We start from the raw sequence: 22949 nt of genomic DNA on the forward strand, positions 1-22949 counted from the left end.
ACCGCACACCGACGCACCACCTCCATCATTCGAAAGGCATCCACTCTTTCTTCAACAGAAATGCAAACTAATACAAAACAAAGAATACCCAGTTTCTCACGTGGCTGCAGGTAACTCCCCTCCCCCTTCCTCTTCCCCTTTTGCCGAAGCGGCCAAGGACGTGCCCTACCATCTCCAGCCTCAGGCAAGTTGTTTCCCACCTCGGGGATTCACCGAGCACCCGGAAAAAGACGGCGCTGATTCCCGCAGCGCATAAATGTTCCAGCATTCCCCTGCAGCCGACCTGAAATGGACTGAACATACCGGATCACCCCCCGACGGCCCAAGACCGTGCTCTTCTCCCTTCCGCCAACTTAAAACAACCATCCCCGTCCTCAGGCAAGCTGTCACTCACCTCCAGGATGCCCAGAACCCCAGCCCAATGGAAAAAGACGGTGCTGCTTCCAACAGCACATTTCTCTTCCAGCGTTCCCCTACAGCAGCCCTGAAACGGCAAAAAAATACTGACAGACCAAGAACGTGCTCCTCTACCTTCCACCCATCTAAAACAACATTGCTGCCTCAGCACAACACACAAAAAAAAAAAACTGGAAAAAACAATCCACCACTCAGCAAAGGCTGACCCTCCTACAACCACATTTACATTTCACCAACAGAAAGACCCCCCTCCACAAACCTCCTTGACAGACAAAACCACACACACACAATACAACAGAAACACACCCTCAAAGCCACACACCAATCCATCCCACTTTGCCAGCACAGCACATCCCCAACCCCCCCCACCCAAAAAAAACAAAAACAAAAAAAAAGACACATCAACAACCTGCACACACACTCCACACTCACACTCAAAATAACTCTGTGACACACACACACACACAAAAAAAAAGCCACATGCTAGCGCCCGTTTCATTGGTTTCGAAAACGGGCCTTTTTTACTAGTGTATAAGGGGTTGGCCTTGAATTCTCTCAAAGTTCAGGTTGCAGCCCTTTCTGTTTCAGGGGAGAGGTTCAGGGTATGTCCCTAGCTGCCCATTCCGATGTTGTGTAGTTCTTGCACAAAGTAATGCATCATCATTCCCTGCTTAGGGCAATCCTTCTCCAGTAGGACTTAAATCCAGCTCTTAATGCTTCGTCAGGAGTCGGACTTCCATTTGGTCTACTAAAGAGAGCTATGATGAAGGATCTTATTCTCAGAGTACCCTTTTTGTTGGCAGTTCAGCTACATGGGTATCTTAATTCCAGGACCTTTCCTGCAATGATAGTTTCTACTTGGACTGGCCCATCCTTTCTGCCCAAGGTGGTCTTCCTCTTTCATGTCAATCTGGTTCACCTGCCAGTATTTACAGAGGTGGGATTCCAATGTAAGATTCATAAGCTAGATGTCTGAGAATGCTGCTGCACTCTCTGGAGTTCACTAATCTTTTCAGCAATTCAGATGAACTTTTGTGTTTTATGGGCTGCATTGGTTTCTGAGGCCTCCATAGTGAGATGGATTAAGTCTGCTATTGAGTTGGCTTATGTAGTTTGGAGTGAAGTGGCTCTGAAGGCACACTCCACCAGAGTACAGGTAGTGTCCAGGTCAGAAGCCAGGTTTTTCTGCATGGGATATTTGCAAGATGGCAACCTGGGTATTGCAGCTCTCCTTTGTAAGGCATTACAGGATTGATGTTTTGGCCGGTGGTAATGCTTGCTTTGGCAAGTTGTGTAATAGTGAGCTTTGTCTTCCCTCACCTCCCCCCCCCCCCCCACCCTGTAAGGGACTATTCTGGTACACCTCATTCATTAGACTGGTTTAAGCAGGATGAAAAGGAAGGTGAAATTTATTCATACCTGTTAATTTCCTTTCCTTGAATCTTTCTAGTCGCTTGCTCGTTCTATGTTAATTTGTGGAGAAACTGATTATATGTTGTTCCTGGTTCAAGGACTGTTTACTGAGGGATAGGGATGTAGTTAGGGGATATTGGGGGGAGGGTGAGATGGGATGGGATATAACTTGAGCAGTTTGGGAATGGGAAGGAGAGATGGTATTTTGAATATATTGTGTGTTTGTTTCAGATTGTTTTGTAACTGGTATTTTGAGAGTACCACTTCACTATCATTTTGTACTGGTTGTTTTTCAGGTTACACTCAAAAATTATTCAAACATAACTGTTTGACCTTCGAGGTCCTTAAAGGAAATGGTCCAGAGTTCTTGAAGAACAGTATCTCCCTTTACTCACCACCAAGGTCACTAAGGTCCTCCCAAGGAGTATCCCTAACCACACCCTCTCCAAAGGACATCACACAGTGTGAAGCCCACCAGCGAACCTTCTCCGAAGTAACCCCCACACAATGCACTAACTCCCTGAAAGACTTCTCTTAACACGACTATCTCTATTTTCAGGAAGCAGGTGAAAGTTTGGCTCTTCAACCAGGCCTTTAACAGAAGAAGTAAATGAATCTATATGTTTCATTTTTGCTTATACCCTATGCTGTCTATTAAATGTTTTATTGTGTATTGTGTTTGCATTATAATATAGTACACTATGCCATACTTTGTATTTGAATATTTTTACTTCTGTAATTGTCTATTGATTATGTTTGACTTATTCTTGCTGTACACCGCCTTGAATGAATTCCTTCAAAAAGGCGATAAATTAATCCCCTGGAAGACTAAAGCGGTGCAGGTTCTGGGAACCTCTTCTGCCTCCTTTCTTTGAAAGGCAAGTTTAGATTGTTTGGGTGGGGAGATTTTGGGGTTCTGTCGTGGTTTTACCAAGGGATTCGCTTTGGTAATGTCCTTTGTTTAGCTTTAGCAATAGAATACTGAGGAATTCCAGCCTGTTCTAGCCCTTATACTGATGTCATCAGAATAGATAGTGTCGCTACCTTCATCTGCCAGTTGGATAGGGATGTGTAACCCATCTGTGTGAATTGGTCTATCAGTATTCGAGGAAAGAACATTACATTTTACCATACACCTGCATTAAGAGGAAGAATATGTACTGAGCAGTCTGGATGAGCTGTTTTGCTTTTTGTCTGATACCATTTGTGTTTCATCAGATTTTTATTCTTTGCCTGAATCCACTCAAGATGAGTTAAATGTATCCAACCACCATCAAATCTTTTTGGAGCTTAGTTTTTAATTTTGCTGGTCTTTCTGTAAGCTTCAAGCTGAGGGGGACATCTGTTTCTGACAGGAGCAAGACAAAATCAATGCTGTTGCCTTCATCAGGCAAAAATTCAAGTTCTCTTGTTAGACTTGGAGGGAATGGTAGGGAAGAAGTGACGTCACCCACCAGCATGAGTTCAAGCTCCTGCCCTTCACAGTAAAATTTGACTGTAATCCTCCACCATCGTAGCGTACTTTAGTGAATTTCCAGGAAATACTTTTATACTAATGTCTTGGATAAAGGATTTAGTGCAAAGGAGGCCCTTCAGTAGTTTTGTCACTTGGCTAGCGTGGCCTGCTCTCAGCTGGTGTCTCCCAAATACTGCGTGGACTCCAAGTTGTCAGAGAGCTCGAGCAGTGAGGTGGAAGAGAGAAACCCGCAGGGTCCTGCTCGAGCTATGCCAGCTGTTTCGGGAACTAAACACTGATCTTAAAACCATATGCGATTGATATTTCTAACAAAATTGATTAATTAAATCTCAAGACATGCAAGAGATAGGAGCCCAAGTTGAGGGCCTTGAGACTCAAGTGGATGAACATGCCGATGTGCTGCTAGAAGTGCAAAGCAATCATGACACGCTCATGTCTAAATATGAGAAACTTTTGTATAAATTGGACAATATAGGGCATCGTGGCAGGTGCAACAGCCTGCAAATTAGAGGTGTCCCGGATAGAGGAGAGCAGTAAAATGTGATGTATTTAGTTCAAATTATTTGTAAGCAGGTACTTCCATAGCGTCCCACAGATAAATCCAGAGACTTGTGGGGTTATGTCCCTGGTGGAGATAGAGAGAACTTCAGAGGTTTACTATATGTGGCCATGTGCAGTCACCTTAACTTCAGTATTCTATGTAGCAGGTGGATCTGTGCAGCTCTAGATTGATTGGCTCCTGGCCTGGTCCCCTGGGTCTAGTTGAGCTTCTGAGGTCTGAGGTGTCTCGTTCCTGGGACTTGTGTTCTCACCTTGTGGTGCCATGTCCCTCCCTTCTTCCCTTTTCAACCCCTCCTCTCTGCCTGACTGGGGTTTGTGGGTATCACTCTCCTGACTTTAAAAGGAATCTGAGGTTTCTTTTGTTCCGGCGTCCTCTCCTGCCTTAAAAAAAAAAATGTTGTTTGAGCACTGTTTAAAAAAAAAAAAAATGTCTGAGATTTGTCCCGCACGGCAAGCTCATGCCGGTTTGCAGTACCAGCTGAATGGTGTGAGGACCGACTTGGCATGCGACAGTGATTCCCATGGGGGTGAGTAGTCATTATCCTATCTGCGCCAGTGGGCAGAGCAAAAGTGGCTCCCAGTGTGGGAGCCACTGGGCTGCTGCAGTTTCCCGTGTTGGAGATCCACTGTACAGCCCAACTCCGTGGAGCGGTGTGCTCCTTCCCTTCCAGCTCATTTTGGTGGGCACAGGGCAGTTGTTTTCTTGGGTGTGTGTGCGCGCTTGATGGCGCCATCTGAAGCCCCAGCGCTCCCCTGGGTCCTGATTTGCTTGCAATTCAGGCAGTTTCAGGCTTTTCAGAAATGTGACTGGGGAACTGGTGTGGATCACTCCCAGTTTCTTCATATTTGTTATTTAAGGGCTTCTAAGAAAGGAGACCTGAGGGGGTTTGCAGACTCCTATGGGAGTCCTCGGGTCTCCCACAGCTTTCCAGGGGCAAGTTCAGACACCCATTAGTCCCCTGCAGCTGTTCTGTGACAGCGAGAGCCTTAAGCTGCAGCTTGGAAAGTTTTCTGGTAGTAGTGCTATAGAAGTGATTAGTAGTAGTAGAGATGCCTGTGCTTCACTAGGTGATTTCCACTAAGAATATTTCTGGACTCTCCTTGAGGAGGTTCAGGGTGTGTGTACATCATTAATGGAAGGGAGAAAGGGATCAGGATTAGGGATCCTACTCTAGGCTTTTCACTCTTTCCCTCGTCCCCTTTCTCAGAGCATGGCAGTACAATTTGTTTAGTTAGTTAGGCTTAGAGTTGTTGACTCCATGTTTCTGTGAGAAATGTTACATTTTGAGGCTAGTGCAGGCCTTCGGTTTCCATGGTAATCCTGCACCCTCTGTGCTTCCCTGGTGGCATTTGCTCTGTGTGTATTGTTTACATCAAACTAGTTTTATTCAGGAGGGTGGCTGGCCTTTCAGCCTGAAGGTTACAGGTTCAAGGCTGGTTTTAGCCATCCTATTAGAAACTGGGCTCAGCTAGGTTTCCAGTGGGGCATATTTTATTTAATTCTTTCTTATTGCTTGCGTGGCCAAGTAGTTCTTACATGACTGGAACAGTTACCAGAACTCTAAAGTACTAAAGATTGCCCTTCTCTCTTTCTTTGCACACTGATACTGGCCACACCTTTGCATACTAGCCTCAGCTACCCCGGTATCTGCAGCGTACCCGGTACCTCTAATTGCTTCTGTGGTATTTTTGGCATCTTTTCATGGAATGGGGTACCTACATTTCATGAGGAGTGGTCCAGGAGCTACTAAGGTGTAGAGGTAGCTTAATAGTTGTTGCAGTCAGCTGAGAGTAAGCATAGAGCTCTAGGGGTGCTGCTTCACGACCCACTGCAGCTTGCTATCTGTAGTGCACAATGGTGCAACAGCCATATTCTGCTACGCCATCTGTCTCTGGTTCTTATCCGCACTTGTTAGCTCCAATGCGCAGCAGTTATAGTGCACAGTCACACCAGCTAATTCTTGTCCCTAACGGCAAGAAGTTAGCATTGGCTTAGGCATCAGACCAATGCGGCTTCCAAGTCACATTTGTCAACCTGCCTTTTGGAAGTAATCTTGGGATTGGAGAAGATCTAGGGCAGTTGGGTAAAGACCTGAGGGACTTCCAAGTCTCAGAGATTGCCAGGGGATGAGTTTAAGGATGATTTTTAATCCGCTTGGTTTTGTCGTAGGTTTTGTGGGGCCAGGAAAACCACTTTCAGGATTTCCACTTCGACAAGCCACCTGGCTGCTGGTAGAATGAGCTCTTGTTTCAACTCCAGGTCAGCCTATGCCTGCTGCATCTTCCAATGATGGAGTCTCAGTTCACTTCTCAGGCAGGACTCCTGTACTGGTTTCAGGAGGAGTGGACCAAGATTACCTCAGCTCAGATGTGTCTCAGTTTTTCTGTTGCACAGTTACAATCTGGACTTCACTACAGATTTTTTGTGGAGTCTACATGCAAGCTCAAACACTGTCAGGCAGTTCTTGCCACCTTGCCAACGTTTCTTACTTTGGGCACAGTCGAGTCTGCCCCCAGTTGCAATTGGGGAATGGGAAGTTCCCTTTGCTTTGTAGTTCCAACCAGGGAGCTTCCTTCCAGCTGAGTTTGGACATAATAAGAGTCTAGGGTACGGTTCAGCTTTTCATAATGGGAAACTTGCGGTATGTAATAGTTCTGTCTGGTGGGGAGAGTTTCTAGCCTCCCTGGACCTCAAGGAAACTTATTCCCAGTGCTCCTTGCTATAGAGGGATCTTAGCAATTTGACATGTCATTCAGCCTTTCCATGTTGCCAAGGACATTTTTGCAAGGTCATGGTGGCAGCTTTCCTTCGTGAGGATGGATTGCAGGTTCATCCATACTTCATGACTGGCTGATTTGTGGCTCTCTCTATCAAGAGACTCTGCAAACTTCATCCAAGATACCTACTCGTCTTCAGTCCTTAGGATTGGTAATCAGTGTCACCAAGAGTCAGTTGTTTCCCTCACAAATCTTGGCTTATCGGGGAGTGTTGTGCCATATAGGCATGGGAAGTCCTTTCTTTCTTTTGCTCCTCAGCAACAGTTGCCAACCCAACTCAGGTTTTACTTTCTCTACCAGGTCCAGGATATGGGAATAGGTTCAAGTTATGGGCACAAGGTTCTCTTTTTTTGGACATTCCCCCATGGGCCTGAGTCCATATCAGACCACTTCAGGAGTTCCTTCTCTGCTTTGGTCCCCATCTCTATGGTTCCCTTCAAGCCAACTTAGTCTCAATGGTTGATTTCAACACAGCTTTCTGTTGATATTTCAGTTCTGTCTCCCTGAAGGTGGCTATCTGCAGCTTGTAGGCTGCTAGGCTGTGCCGTAGCTGGCGGCAACAGATTTCTGATCCCTTCCAGAAGGCAGGCAGTCAAACACCTCCTCACTTGCCAGATGTAGAGTCGAGGCTGGCTTATTTGCCAGTTTTCTTCTATGATTTGTTTCGGGCGTCAGATAAACAGACGTTTTTGGCAGTCACAGCCTGCCATTTGATGTGGTTGCGCTGCTGGGTGGTGAATGCAGCTTCTAATGATGGCTGGTTCAGCTCACTTTTCACGGCAACTATTGTTTGAGGACTCCATGAAGTTGGTGGAAGACCTGGGTGACTTATAGACCCAGTGTCTTCCTGAGGACATGTCTACAAGTTCTTTTCGGTTGGGTCAGGCGTGCCCTTATCTTTACGATACCATGGCTATTGCCCTGGGCAGCCTAGTTTTCTTTAGCAAGCCAGTCCAGGCAGGTTCTCTGAACTCCCGACTTCATCCGTTTGACGGGCGCACAGTACTGTCTTTTCTGCATACGGTGGTTTCTGCCTTCCATCCCTTTCCACCTTTTCTCTTCCTGCTTCTTGGATGTTCACCATATATTCCTATACTATTTGGAAGTGGCCAGCGAGTTCCATTGGTCAACTCTTTGCTTCTTGCTTTGCTCGGGACCATAGGAAGGTACCATGAGAAGGCTCGCCATTTTTAGATTGGCAGATGTGGGCATAGCGGTTTTGATGTCAGGAGGAGCAGACCTTTTGTAGAATAGGCGTCATCGTGAAGCTGAAGAGCTGTTCCACATAAGTGCCATTTTATTCAAAATCCTTTTAGGGGAGCAGCTGCTCCCCTTGCACCCCACCTAGCTCCGTCTCTGCATAGTGGGGCAGTGCCTGGGATGACCCACTGAGCAGAAGTGACTTCCTACATAGCCTTATGCACTGCTAAAGACTGTAGTGGTCGTCTAGTGCTCTCCATTTTAAGATTAGTAGATGTAGTGGTGGCAGGATCAGAAGCAGAAATATTCAGAACCTGGAGAGCCTTAGGTATATAGGAAGGTGGCGACTCCTTACGAAACACCCACACTGCGGTAGGATCATCAGATTCCTGACCTGCTGAGCAGAAATGCCTCCCAGCATACCCTCATGTTGTCGTCTGGCTAGTCTTAAGAAAGGGAATCTGGCTTCAAGCGCTGCAGTGGCCGTTGGCTGAGAGAGGCAGTTTCTTCAGCTGGCCTCTGTATGGGACAGTCTCTCCTGTTGTGGGTGGCAGCGCTTTCTTCCAGAGCGCAGTTGACTTCCTTTTCCGTGTCCCGTCTGGCTTTCGTGGCTGCCCTTTGCAGTTCGACCACTTGGTCCTCTGTCCTTCCGTGGATGGCTTTTGCAGATCGCCCACTTGATCTGCTGTCCTTCCCTTGCCAGGCTTTGCAGGCTTGGTGTGGCAGCGCTAAGCATTCCAGATTTGAAGTGGCAGCGCATGTAACCATGGCCTGTGGATCATTGCTCCAGTCTGCTGAGGTTGTAGTGCCCCGTCCCACTTGGACTGCTTTGGTACATCCCACAAGTCTCTGGATTGATCTGTGGGACGCTGTGGAAGGTAAAATTAGTTCTTACCTGATAATTTTCTTTCCATTTGTCCCAACAGATCAATCCAGAGGCCCGCCCTTTGTTGTTCTGGGTTGAGTGTTTTCTTCTAGTTGCCTCAGTTTCATCAGATTCCTTCATTTGATTTTTGGATACAAAAAAAAAAAAAGGCAAAACAAATCAAAACATAAAGGAAACCTTCTGTTACCCTCCCTCAGGAGCGGTTGAGGAGTTTACATGGGCTTTATGCAGGCAGGAGAGGACTTCCTCTTTCGTCTTCCACTGTTTTGGTATCGACAATACTGAAGTTAAGGTGACTGCACATGACCACATATAGTAAACCTCTGAAGTTCTCTCTATTTCCACCTGCTGGTAGAGGGACATAACCCCATAAGTCTCTGGATTGATCTGTAGGGACTAATGGAAAGAAAATGATCAGGTAAGAACTAATTTTACCTTGGCAGTGAGGACCTGATCCCTGAGCTGGAGAGAACTCATTACGCCCTCAAGCAGCCCCTGCCTAACAAATCCTTTGACATTATCTGCTTTTCTAAATATGCAGATAAGGAGAGACTTCTACAGAAGGCATGAGCAAGTAGGGCGATTCAGTACAATGGCCAGGCAGTTCATATCTGTCAAGATCTCTCCGCCTATACCCCAACTAAGTGCAGAGTGTTTTGACCGTTATTGGAAGTCCTTCAAAGGTTCTTTTCCTTTTCCCTGGGCACTATTGTTTCCCACTTAAGGATAGAATGCATAGACTGAGAAGACCCAATGAGGCCTGGCCCTTATTGTGAAAGGCTGGGATGGTATCTATAGAGAGACCTGCATCATCAATGGGGAGCCCCCGAGTTCTGAGGCCAGCTGCACAGAATCGGGTCCCCAACAAAAGAGCCGACCTCCTCAGACAGCTGCACAAACCTGACCTGGTGTGGTTTGAGTGCTTTGGATTGAAGTCTGCCATTTTGGATCTTGCTACATTTTAGTGTTGGCAGGTTTTTCCTCTTCTGCAGATGAGTGGCACCTATGTTACATGGCCCTTTAGGGCAGTGTGTGGTAATTTGATACACTTCTGATTTCCACGCTTTGGACCTGCAGAGAAACACTTTACATACATCCTGGTTTTCCATTTCTTAGTTTTAGGTGGGGATAGTGTGTTTGCTGTATGAATGGTGTTGGGGGGGCTGGGGGATGGTTACTTGTAGCTTCTGTGCTATCAGGGAGAGTAGTAGATGTATATGGAGTGCGGGTGGGAGGCAGGTTGTGTACTTTCTGTGATTCTTTTGGAACCCTTTGTGTAGTGTTTCAGGTAGGAGAGTGGCAGTATTTACTGAGTGAGTCAACATTGAATGCTCTTACCTGCATTTGTTATGGCTGTCTGTATTCTTACCCTTAATGTCAAGGAGTTGAATTCTCCTGCTAAGCGGAGCCTGCTGAAGAGGGAGCTGGAGTCTAAAGGGGCACATGTACTCCAGGAAATCCACTTTAAACTGTGTCATGAAGCTGTATTACATTGTAGACCCTACCCAACTGTCTTTTTTGCTTTTGACAGGAGTGGGAGCAAGACCAAAGGGGTGGCAGTTTTTTCATCACAGCTTAGCTGTCCAAGTAATTGAGATCTTGAGGGAGATATCTTTTCATGCAGATAACAGTTGATCAGAATACATTCATAGCTAATGTATGTTCTGCTAATACAAATCAAGTGGATTTCTTTGTTGCGATAAGGCAAGGCCTGTCCACGTTCCTGGGGGGGGGTCCCTTAATTCTGGCTGGGGGGGGATTTTAATTTGGACCCAGCCATGGACTTTGGGGAAGGACATTGCAGGAACTGCTAAAACTGCCAGGGTATTGTGGGATCATTGGAGTTGGTGTTGGTGAATAGTTGGTGGGATAGTCATCTCACCCAATGTGACTTCTCATTTTATTCTCCTGCCCATCTTATGTACTCTAGAAGACTACCTGGGAGGCTAGAGAGAAGCGTTGGTCCCCGAATACACAATTGCTTAAGAATGAGGTTATAGTTCAGGGTTATAGAAAAGTCTTACAAGAGTATTTGGAACATAAACTGAACTCTGTCCCCTGCTACAGTGTGGGATGCTATGAAGGTGGTCACCCTTGGCTATTTTATCAAGGAGACTGCCCAGTGTAAAAGGCAGAGAGAGAAAGCTAAATTACACCTTGAGCAGCAGATTGCAGTTTTAAAGAGACAGCATAAACTGACCAGAGAGAAATCCACATGGACGGAGATCCAAGGGGCTCGTTTGTCTTTGGAGGCCATTAGGCAGGATGAACTGGCCCTCTGGATGGAGAGGGTTAGGCACATTGGATGCTGGTCAGTCCACTTTGTAGAGCCTGAGTGGACAGACATACAATGACATCCCAGTCTTTAATTTTACCTGTAAGTCAGTGGAAATACGAGAGATTTCGGGAGTACTTGGGGGGGGGGGGGGGGGGGGGGGGGGGAATTGTATACCAGAGATGGGGGTATCTCGACATCCACTATTGACACCTATTTGGCCTCTGGACAGCTGCCTCGTCTCACTCCAGACAAACAGAAACTACTAAATGTGGATGCTACTCCTAAAGAAATACAGCAAGCAATTAAGGCTTTGCTGGTAGGGAAGGCTCCAGGTTTAGATGGGTACCCCCTGGAGTTGTAACGTTCTTAGGGGAGGTGGCACTCTTGCTGGCAGAGGTCATGAACAGTGTTAGAAGGGGGGAAGCTTTGCCCGCTACCATGTTAGAAGCGTGGATCACAGTCATTCCCAAAGAGAGGAAGGATAGGCATATCTTGGTGTTAAATGATGATGTCAAAATAATATCTAAAGTGTTAGCCACACAGCTAGGGGGGCTTCTGCTTGGTCTAATACATGCTGACCAGTTTGGGTTTATTCCAAAAAGGCAGGCGGCAGACAATATTGTTAATTCATGTGGCTAAAGTGAGGAATATTAACACCTCTCTGTTGGGAATAGATGCCGAGAAGGCGGTTAGGGTTCACTGGGGTTTTATGGAAAGGGTATTAGGCTACATTGGGGTGGGAGATGGATTTCATACATGGGTGGGAAGACTTTATTCTGAGCCCTAAGCCTGTGTACATGTTAATGGGGGGAATTTGGGGATGTTTTCTTTGACTCGGGGCACATGGCGGGGTGCCTTTGTTTCCCCTGCTTTTTGCCCTGACGATAGAGCCTTTTGCAGCTGCAGTGAGGGAGAATCCAGATGTAGGAGACCATGATTACAAAATAAGTTTGTTTGCTGACCTTAACGAATCTGATAGTGACTACTTTAATTTGATGGAGGCCTTTTCCTCGCCCTCGGTCTTCAAGGTCAATAAGAGGAAAAGAGGCCTTCAACATTTCTTTGTCAGTCTCGGTGGTAGCTGTGTTGCAATCATCCTTTCCCTTTCGTTGGGTAAATGACAGGCTGTGATGGGGGTTTGGCTATCGGCTTCTTGGAATTATTTGAGTTAAATTACCCTAGGCTTCTTGGGGTGGTGCGGGAGGACCTGAATAAGTAGAAGGATTTAACCCTTTTGTGGTTTTGAACTCATTACCACTGTCGAGATGAATATCATGTGCCGCTTTCTTTATCTGTTTCAGGTCCTTCCATTAACTGTCTAGGAGATTCTTGGACACTGCAGGATTTATTTTTAAAGTTCATCTGGGAGGGTGGAAATACAGTTTTAGCAGAAAAAATGTATTCCGCACTAGGGAAAAGGGAAGGTTGGAAGTTCCCCACTTAAGCATATATTACAAGGCAATTCAAGCTTGTGCTGCTGTAGAATGATTTCAGAGCCATCCCTATAAATTTTGGATAGGACTGGAGCAGACCTTGGTTGGCAAGATTCCATCGAGTGATCTCGTTTGGCTACCTAGACGGTGTCAGATACTGGTACCTTCTACATGACATAGACTTCGTATTTGGAATTCCCTGGGTACCCATACAGATTTTCCTATATCTAGGGACACTCCCTTAAGGTATAATTCCTTGTTCCAGCCTGGGAGTCCACAGGGTGGTGCAGCTGGGGTAGTTTGTGGATAAGTATATGCTCTTCGGAGACTCTGGCGGGGGAATTTCAGCTTCCAGAAGTGCACTGTTCTTATTGTCCAGTGATACACATTCTGCAGAGTAAAACTGTCAAACCTCACCTATTTGGGGTATATACTGAGTTGGAAAATATATGTGAGGATTTTAGATTCACTTGACAGCTCTGTATAGACATGGTCAAGATTTGTCGCTAATAGTCATGAACCATCGAATGAGATGGGAATGTGAGCTGGGAGTTAAATATGAATTAAGTGACATGGAAGCAGAATTGGGCACAGTTGCTATAGCTGCCAATGTTTAGGAAAATAATTACAAACTTATGGAATCCCAGGCCAAATATATTCCGTGTATTAAAGGAGGATGGATGACCAAACGACAGCCGGCGTGGTTAAAAAGTGAGGTGAAGGAAGCTATTAAAGCTAAAAGAAAATCCTTCAGAAAATGGAAGAAGGAACCGACTGAAAATAATAAGAAACGGCATAAGGAATGTCAAGTCATATGCAAAGAGGGACTTCGAAAAAAAAAAATTACGTTGGAGGCAAAAACACATAGTAAATTTTTTTTTGGTATATTAAAAGCAGGAAGCCGGCAAAAGAATCGGTTGGACCGCTAGATGACCGAGGAGTAAAAGGGGCAATCAGGGAAGACAAAGCTGTAGCGGAGAGATTAAATGAATTCTTTGCTTCGATCTTCACCGAGGAAGATTTGGGAGTGATACCGGTGCCAGAAATGGTATTTGAAGCTGACGAGTCGGAGAAACTTAATGAATTCTCTGTAAACCTGGAGGATGTAATGGGGCAGTTCTACAAACTGAAGAGTAACAAATCTCCTGGACCGGATGGTATTCATCCCAGAGTACTGATAGAACTGAAAAATGAGCTTGCAGAGCTATTAGAAATATGTAATTTATCTTTAAAATCGAGTGTGGTACCGGAAGCTTGGAGGGTGGCCAATGTAACGCCGATTTTTTAAAAAGGTTCCAGAGGAGATCCGGGAAATTATAGACCGGTGAGTCTGACGTCGGTGCCAGGCAAAATGGTAGAGACTATTATTAAGAACAAAATTACAGAGCATATTCAAAAGCATGGATTGAGACAAATAGGCATATTTTCAAAGCATTTAGCCTTCCAAAGTTCCATAGAAACCTATGGAACTTTGGAAGGCTAAGTGCTTTGAAAATATGCCTCTTTCTAAAGTCAACATGGATTTAGTGAAGGGAAATCTTGCCTCACCAATCTACTACGTTTCTTTGAAGGGGTGAACAAACATGTGGATAAAGGTGAGCCGATTGTTACTGTGTATCTGGATTTTCAGAAGGCGTTTGACAAAGTACCTCATGAAAGACTCCGGAGGAAATTGGAGAGTCATGGGATAGGAGGTAGTGTTCTATTGTGGATTAAAAATTGGTTAAAAGATAGAAAACAGAGAGTAGGGTTAAATGGTCAGTATTCTCAATCGAGAAGAGTAGTTAGTGGGGTTCCGCAGGGGTCTGTGCTGGGACTGCTGCTTTTTAACATATTTATAAATGACCTAGAGATGGGAGTAACTAGTGAGGTAGTTAAATTTGCTGATGACACAAAGTTATTCAAAGTAGTTAAATCACGGGAGGATTGTGAAAAATTACAAGAGGACCTTATGTGACTGGGAGACTGGGCGTCTAAATGGCAGATGACGTTTAATGTGAGCAAGTGCAAAGTGATGCATGTGGGAAAGAGGAACCCAAATTATAGCTATGTCATGCAAGGTTCCATGTTAGGAGTCACCGACCAAGAAAGGGATCTAGGTGTGATGATATGTTGAAACCTTCTGCTCAGTGTGCTACTGCAGCTACGAAAGCAAATGTGTTAGGTGGTGTTAGGAAAGGAATGGAAAACAAAAAGGAGGATGTTATAATGCCTTTGTATCGCTCCATGGTGCAACCGCACCTCGAATATTGTGTTCAATTCTGGTCGCCGTATCTCAAAAAAGATATAGTGGAATTAGAAAAGGTGCAGAGAAGGGCGACGAAAATGATAAAGGGGATGGGACGACTTTCCTATGAGGAAAGGCTAAAGCAGCTAGGGCTCTTCAGCTTGGAGAAAAGGCGGCTGAGGGGAGCTATGATAGAGGTCTATAAAATAATGAGTGGAGTTGAACGGGTAGATGTAAAGTGTCTAGGGCTCTTCAGCTTGGAGAAAAGGCGGCTGAGGGGAGCTTTGATAGAGGTCTATAAAATAATGAGTGGAGTTGAACGGGTAGATGTAAAGCTTCTGGTCACGCTTTCCAAAAATACTAGGACTAGGGGGCATGCGATGAAGCTACAATGTAGTAAATTTAAAACGAATCGGAGAAAATGTTTCTTCACTCAACGTGTAATTAAACTCTGGAATTCGTTGCCAGAGAATGTGGTAAAGGCGGTTAGCTTAGCGGAGTTTAAAAAAGGTTTGGACGGCTTCCTAAAGGAAAAGTCCATAGACCGTTATTAAATGGACTTGGGGGAAATCCACTATTTCTGGGATAAGCCGTATAAAATGTTTTGCACTTTTTTGGGATCTTGCCAGGTATTTGTGATCTGGATTGGCCACTGTTGGAAACAGGATGCTGGGCTTGATGGACCTCTGGTCTTTCCCAGTATGGCAATACTTATGTACAAGTGGTACTTCACTCTGGATAGAATCTCAACACTGGTTACGCAGGTACCATTGGACTTTTGGAGGCTTTCTGGCTGCAGAGGTACCCTTGGTTATGTTTGGTGGTCTAGTCCCAAGGCCTTCTGGAAGAGCATACAGTACCAGATTTCTCGCTGTATGGGTTTGTTGGGTACTATGGGACTCGGGGATATTTCTATTCAATAGTTATGCTGGGTTTGAAGAGGGCCCAGGTACAATTGGTCTGTCATTTGTTCAATGCTGCGAAGCTGACTTTGATGACGTTTTGGAAAAGGGTGGAACTGCCCTCTATAAGTATTTGGACAGCTAAACGAGCTACATTTATGGATGGAGAAGCTCATGGCTAAGAGACTCAACTGAATGCCCAGATGGAGGAAAGTGTGTGGTCCTCTGAAGAATTGTCAGTTATCCTGAGGTTGTTTGAGTGTACTCATGGGTGAGTTGAGGGGGGAATTGGTTTCTTGGGGGGGGGGGGGAGGGGGTAACATAGGGAGTCTGTTACATGGGGTTAAAAAACAAATTGTGAGGTTGATGTTAGCATTAATGTTTGAGTTTTGATATCTTTGTTGCAGTTTGTGTATGCTAGTTACATTGGAATATTTTGTACCTTTGACTCTTTTTGTCAAACTTCCTTTAAATTAAAAAACAAAAAAGGACTTGAAGGGAATGTTTTTGAAATTCCCTTGTGCTCCATAGTATCAGAGAATTATATATTGATATGCTAGAATAATTTAACTAGTGGTACTGTACTGCATCTCAGGTGTTTCTCACCTTGTCTGGAGTAATACCCACAGATCTATTTAACCCCAGTCTTTCTCTGCTTCCCGTTTTTCCTCGCCAAAACCCATGGCTCTTTGCCATGTGGTTCTCTGTTCCCCTCCTCCCCCACCAATAGGCAAACAGCTCCATTTTTCTTTCTATAGCTCCCTCTCCAAAGCTTTCTGTCAACCTCCCCTCACCTACATATACTCTTTCTTCTCTCAGGCCCAGATGCACAAAACCTAACTAGCCAGCTGCAGACCTCCCCTTAAATTTGAGTGAACTTAACACAACAAAATAGGGCAGAGGGACTGCTTTTAACCAGAACACAAAAAAGTGTGACAAAATTGGGCTGCTCTGTGTATGCTCAACTGGCTGATTGGCTTCCTCTGTATCGCATGCAAATGAGCTGGGTTGTAAAAGCAAGGAGCAGCTCATTTGCATGCCATTCTCTTTGGGAATCCACCTGTATTTCCAAATCGGTAATTTTTACTGATTTGAATATACGAATAGATTCTTAATGGGGATCTTAGTTCTTCTGGGTCTCAGAGCTAGGGTGACTGGGAGGAAGAGGATGCGGACTGATGATCAGATGCTCTTTTCTGCCAAACGGTGTATAGAGAGAATGAGCTGGAGTTGCCTACCATGGTTGGTGGCAGGGAAGGGAGCTGTTCTGCTTTCTGTTCCCTGTGCAGAAACATAGAATTCCTAGGCACTAAAACAGGCTTGTCAAACCTTTTTCTTTCAAGGGCCACATTTTATATTTTGCAGCATTTAGAGGGCCAAAACACGCACCGTTGTATTTTGCCACATGTTTTATCTCTCATGAACTCGTCTTCACCCAGTCTCTTTACCCTCACCTGGTATCAGCTGCAGAAGAATCAGTAAGATTCCTGCTTCCCCACCATGACACGTCTGCAAGCTTGGGTTATGTGAGACTTGAAACCGCAGACCAACCCCAATTTCCAGCACCACATGGCTCAAGCTTACAGAGAGCTGAGGCATGGCGGGGAAGCAGGAATCCTGCTGTAATCATCATCGCAAGAATTTCCAAGCTTCCAAAGGCCAAAAAACAGCACTTGGTGGGCTGGAGGTTGAACAAGCCTGCACTAAAAGGTCACAAGCTAAAATTCTGTTCATGTTAACCATTCAGATTTACTTAGAAGTGTGGTATCAGATTACATAAACATGTATATGAATGACAGTATCTTAATGATAATCTACTGTTTTTTATTTTCAGGTATTTAGTTCTGGATATAGCGGATAATCCAGTTGAAAATATAATACGTTTTTTTCCAACGGTATGTATGTTCATAGTGAATTAATACAAGCCAAACTTGGTTGGGCTGGCTTAGTGGCAGTGGTCTGCCAAGCGGAGGAAGGTCTTCAGTTTTATCTGAGTTGGGTTTTCTGTTTGGAATGCTGTGGAGGTGGTTCACAGAGAATGATATGGGGACAAATTTGCCCCCAGTCCCAGCGGGCTCTGTCCTCATCTGCAGAAGCCTTGAACACTTATGATTTTATATTTAAACCTTTTTATTAAAGTATAAAAAGGAACAATATTCTCAGCAAATGTTTATAAATCACAAATAGAAAATAATAATAACGAGCAGCTATAATAACCGCACCACCACCACCCTTTACCCTTCCAACCCCAACAATAGCTGACTTCTACTATCCCAAAGAACCCTAATCTACCCTGTTAAAATGTCCATAATACAACCTGCTCTGTATTACCTAGCTGGAGAAGAAATATGCCCTACGATGCACTTTTATGATTTGTTTAATCTGTGGATGAATAGGAAGTCGTCAATAATCTCAGGATTCAGTCTAGCTCTCCTGTCTTCCACAGTCCTTCCTGCAATAGAAAATGTCTTCTCAGAAGATGTGCTGGTAGCAGGAACGCATAGGATCCCTGTGCAAATTTTGTTGGCTGTGGCCAGCACTTTTGCTTGTTTTTCCAAAAAATCAAAACATCGTCGTCTGCATCACTCAAACGTAACTGTCCAATTCATTAACAGCCTTCAAAGTAGAGAATGACAAAAATACAAAGTTTGTCCGCAACCCCGCAGGCTCTGTCCCCGCCCCATCTCTGTGTCATTCTCTGATTCACAGCCCCCAAGAGGAGGGACTCGTGGTCATTGCTTAAGGGTGACACCTAGTGGCTTAATTCAGGAAAGAAAACTGGTGCATGACCCCTGGCCTGAGATTTTTGCTGTAAAGACCCAGGTTAGGAATATTGGGTAGGGAGAACTCCAAAATAGGGTGAAGAATTCCCCCGAGTAGTTGCAAATGAAAACATGTGGTGCTAAATTCCAGTCATATTAAGATAGACTTGGGGAAATTCACTGCTTACTCATGTCTGCTTTTTAGGATCTTGCCAAGTACTTGTGACCTGGATTGGCCACAGTTGGAAAAAGGATACTGGGCTTAGTGGATCTTTGATTTAGCAGCTCTTAAATTCTTACCAGCTAAAACTATAAAGAAGCAGGAGGAACATGCAGGGTCTAAAACTATGGGCCTGGTATTTTAAAGGACTTATGCACTCGGCACCTGCGCCAATCGCAAATCATTTTTGCTAAATATGTCCCACTTATTTGTATGCCAAGCAGCAGGGTTAGGGCTGGGCTGACACAAAAGTTATATGGAGAGCGACAAAATTCAGCCACTTTCCTTGTAACATATGTATGAGTTAGGCCTACTTTTGTGTGAACAGGAAAGTAGTTGCCTCTCGTATGCATATTCAGTAGCTTCATTTAAAGGGGCCAGCACCACGTGATATACACAGAATTGATTGGGCACTTTCAATATCTGACCCTACTTGATTGCTAAGTACTGCAGGGACATTCTTTTCCTTTGCCACAAAACCATGCCAGACCAATGAAATCTTTGTTTGAATTCCTGTGAATAAAATTGAATTTAAATGAACTATACTCCCTGAAGCTGTTCAGTCTGCAGATTGTTAGCATTTCTTGGAGGGGGCTGGTAAAGTATCCTCATGCTCCTCAGTTTTGTGTGTTTAATGAAAGTCTGTATACTGTGCTTTGAAAAGGCCAGCAGTGTGGTTTACAGACAGTAACTTGCAGGAAAAGCCCAGTATCTCAAGCTTTTACCCTATATTGTATGTGTGGACAGTTAAACCCATAGATTTGTTATAGTATTATCATGACTTGAACTCTTTATTGTTAGATTCAAGTTGCATTTTAGGCTGTTCCAGAGGGTAAGAACAAAGGTGGAGGACTGGGTTTGTGTGTTCCTGGGTTTGTGTTTTTATAATGGTGCTGTTACCTGGTTTTTAAAGAAACCACCTGAGGACTAGGACGTGATGTTCCTGAATTGTACCCAGAAGGGGTCTGGGAAGGGAAGAATTAATTTCAGGATGCTGTTCTATATATAGCCTATAAACAAACTGACAGAAGGATTATTGATAGCAGACAGAACCCCCTCTGCTGTTCTTTCTTCTGTAAAGGTAAGTGGGAAATATTATGCTGTGGAATTGGTATATTGAGTGCTGTTGAATTTGTGGCCCTAGTAGAGGAACTGATCTAGAAAAAGAGCACAAGGGGCTCTCAAGAATGGAACAAGTGTGCTTTTATTGATGACCCGACATGGATCGTGTTTCAGCATAATATACGCCTATCTCAGGGGTCAGTTCTTGATTACTGCGTTCTTTACGTCATGGAATAAAATCCTCCCAACTAAGGAGACTTCAAATCAGGGAGAACATATCTGTTAAATTTCTCTCCCCATCAGTCCCTCTATAGCAGAGGAAGAAAAAGGCATCTGCGATAATAGCGACCACAGTTAATCCAGAGGTCCTCTCCTCAATGAAACTAAGTAGAAAGCAAATTTACAAGACAATCATAAACCAGAAGCGTGCGGTAATCAAGAACTGACCCTGAGGCAGGTGTATGTTATGCTGACAAAACCAAGAAGTAAGGGGTGGACCAAGAAGTCTCGCCAGCCAAAGGTTGATTGAAGTAACCTTATTAGCACCAAATATGTGTATGAAACACGACCCATATTGGGTCACCAATAAAAGCACACTTGTTCTGTTCTTGAGAGACCTTTGTGGGGGGTTTTTCTGGATCATTTGTGCTGTGTACTTGGACCCTCCTGTTGGATATTGTCCTATTAGAGAAACTGGCAAAACAACCTGGCTTGTTGTGTAAGCTTCTGTGTGAATGACATGTTAAATTATTGGAACCGACTCAGACTATTTTCTTTAATAAACTTTCAAGTGTCACTCAGATTTTTATATTGTACTAGCTCTACCCGACCACGCGTTGCTGTGGCTCAGTCTGGTTAAATGGAAAAGAAAGAAAAGAGGAAGTGCACGTTTCTAATATGTTTAATTTCACAATGCTTGTGGGTATACAATATTTTTTGTTGTTCCATTGTGTGTGCAGAGATAGAGATTGTCTGGTTTGCCGACTGTGGAACATGCAACATATAATTGTCCATGTGAGAAGCAATCCGTGTGTAGATGTAAATGGGTGAATTCTAAAGACTGGCCCTGAGCTTTGTTGATGGTGATGCAAACGCCAATCGAATTGGGAATTGCAATCTGTTAAATTGAAATGGCATATCTGTTGGAATCATAGGAATGCGAGGAACGAGGACATGTTCACCTTTGAAAGGTCCTGTCAAGATTGTTGCTTGTACGACATTGCTCATAAATTTTTTTTTACTGCAAGCCGCGTGCGGTTGGAAAGCTTTGGCTGGTTGATATTTCGCAACATGATAATTGGCACGCCGATTTTCAATTGCAGTACGTGCGGTGGCATCCCTGGCAGATCGAGTGAATTGAAAAAGTCTGTTGGTTAATTAAGCGCTTCATCTGCTTCCAGAACAGTGTCGATGTACTTGTATGTGAGTGGCTCGCTTTGAATGTTAGACTGAATAATATTGTTCAGTTGGTAGACGTCTTTGTTCTTGGCCACAAGAATAGCTCGTTCACTCAGCAAATCGTGATTCTTATAATTGGTTTGAATATTGGGAAATACTTTTTCAACCAATTGTTCTTTTGAGGTCACTAAATTGTAGAAGTTATGAGGCAATGAAATTCGTCCTGAGGTCAGATCAACCGGCACCTTTCAGTTCCCAATTTTCAGCAATTGATGTGAGAATATCTGAGCTGATTGATCGTTTTGCAGCTGGACACGCATATTTGTAGTTAAGTTTAACGTCTTTACGTGTTGCCACAAAGTAGAGTATTTTAGGCAAGCATTTATTTCGTCCGCTGGTGTCGATCGAGGAACTACAGGTAATGTTTGCCTGAAATCTCGTGCAAGCAATATTAATGTGTTCCCAAATGGTCTGATGTTTCCACGCAAATCTTGCAATGATCGATCAAGAGCCTCGAGCGATGTTTTTCGCTGTGCTGTTTCCTCGGCACGTATTTGAGCCATTCTTTGTCTGTTTTGCTCGTTCGCTGATGCCTGTTTTCCTCAGTTTGATTTGCAATTGTAGGTATATAAAAACACGCGTGTATTCGAATGCAACGTTGTGTCGAAATTTCAAAGCGATCGGTGAAGAACTTTTGGAGATTTAAGCCACTCTCGGCCTGTCGTGTTGATTCTGTTGAGAACGAAGCAGATCTGAAGCTGCAGAACGCGATCGCCATGCTCGCAACTGTGCATCGTCAAGTCTGGCTGCACATCGCTCTGCTGCTTCCTCGGCACGTATTTGAGCCATTCTTTGTGTGTTTCACTCGTTCGCTGATGGCCGTTCTTTCTCAGTTTGATTTGCAATTACTTGTCACACTGCTTCCGCTCCACGAGTACGACAGCTGTGACATCTATATAATAGTAGGTATATAAAAACATGCACGTAATTTCAAAGCGATCGGTGAAGAACTTTCAGAGATTTAAGCCACTCTCAGCCTGTCGCGTTGATTCTGTTGAGAACGAAGCAGATCTGAAGCTGCAGAACACTATCGCCGTGCTCGCAACCGTGCATCATCAAGTCTGGCTACACGTCGCTCTGCTGCTTCCTTGGCACATATTTGAGCCGTTCTTCCTCAGTTTGATTTGCAATTACTCGTCGCACTGCTTCCGCTCCACAAGTACGACAGCTGTGACATCTATATAATAGTAGGTATATAAAAACATGCGCGTATTCGAATGCAACGTTGTGTCCAAATTTGAAAGCAATCGGTGAAGAACTTTCGGAGATTTAAGATTTTGAACAAACAAACATTTACATTTTTATTTATATAGATTGAGCAAGAGGGTAGGTAAGTGTTATTCTCAAATGTCACAAGCTAGGTGCTCAAGACATCTACACTGAAGGTGCATAAGATTAATTTGTTTGCACTGCCTCCATGTGTTTGCAAACAAATTGTATGTCTTAGCTCTTTTTCTTTCTTTTCTTTTAATTGACTGGTTTTGTAGGTGTGGGGGTTTTTTGTGGGGGGGGGGGGGGGAGGTCTTTATGGGAACACATCAGCCCTGCTAGCTCAAGTCATTTAGACTGAAATTCTTCCCTGAGGGTATATTGTGTTGAGACACTGCTGTAATATTCATATTGGCAATTTTTAAAAATACACATCTGTTGCCCTGATTCAGAGGATTAGTGCACATCTTTGGGAGGGCAAAAGTACCTTCTTGCATCCCATACTTAGAAAAGGCAGTATAATGCATTTATCTTCACATTGTTGGTGTGAAACATTTCAAGTTAGCCCACACTTGGTTTGCGTAGTGTTCATTTAAAGATAAGCTGTGAATAAGTTATTTTCTGGATTCTATAGGGTCTCTGGATTATAAATGTAGAGAGACATAA

General features: G+C 44.3%; 1 protein-coding gene across 2 annotated transcripts in view; it reads left to right on the top strand.

The window, feature by feature from the left end:
* STYX (serine/threonine/tyrosine interacting protein) overlaps positions 1–22949 on the top strand; it is a 72051-nt gene that overhangs the window by 22369 nt on the left and 26733 nt on the right. For both annotated transcript variants that reach the window (XM_030214480.1, XM_030214482.1), the window contains exon 5: positions 17407–17467. In XM_030214480.1, coding sequence (XP_030070340.1) covers positions 17407–17467 — 61 coding nt within the window. The remainder of the gene's footprint in view (positions 1–17406; positions 17468–22949) is intronic.

Source organism: Microcaecilia unicolor, chromosome 9, assembly GCF_901765095.1.
Source record: "Microcaecilia unicolor chromosome 9, aMicUni1.1, whole genome shotgun sequence".
Taxonomy (NCBI): Eukaryota; Metazoa; Chordata; class Amphibia; order Gymnophiona; family Siphonopidae; genus Microcaecilia; species Microcaecilia unicolor.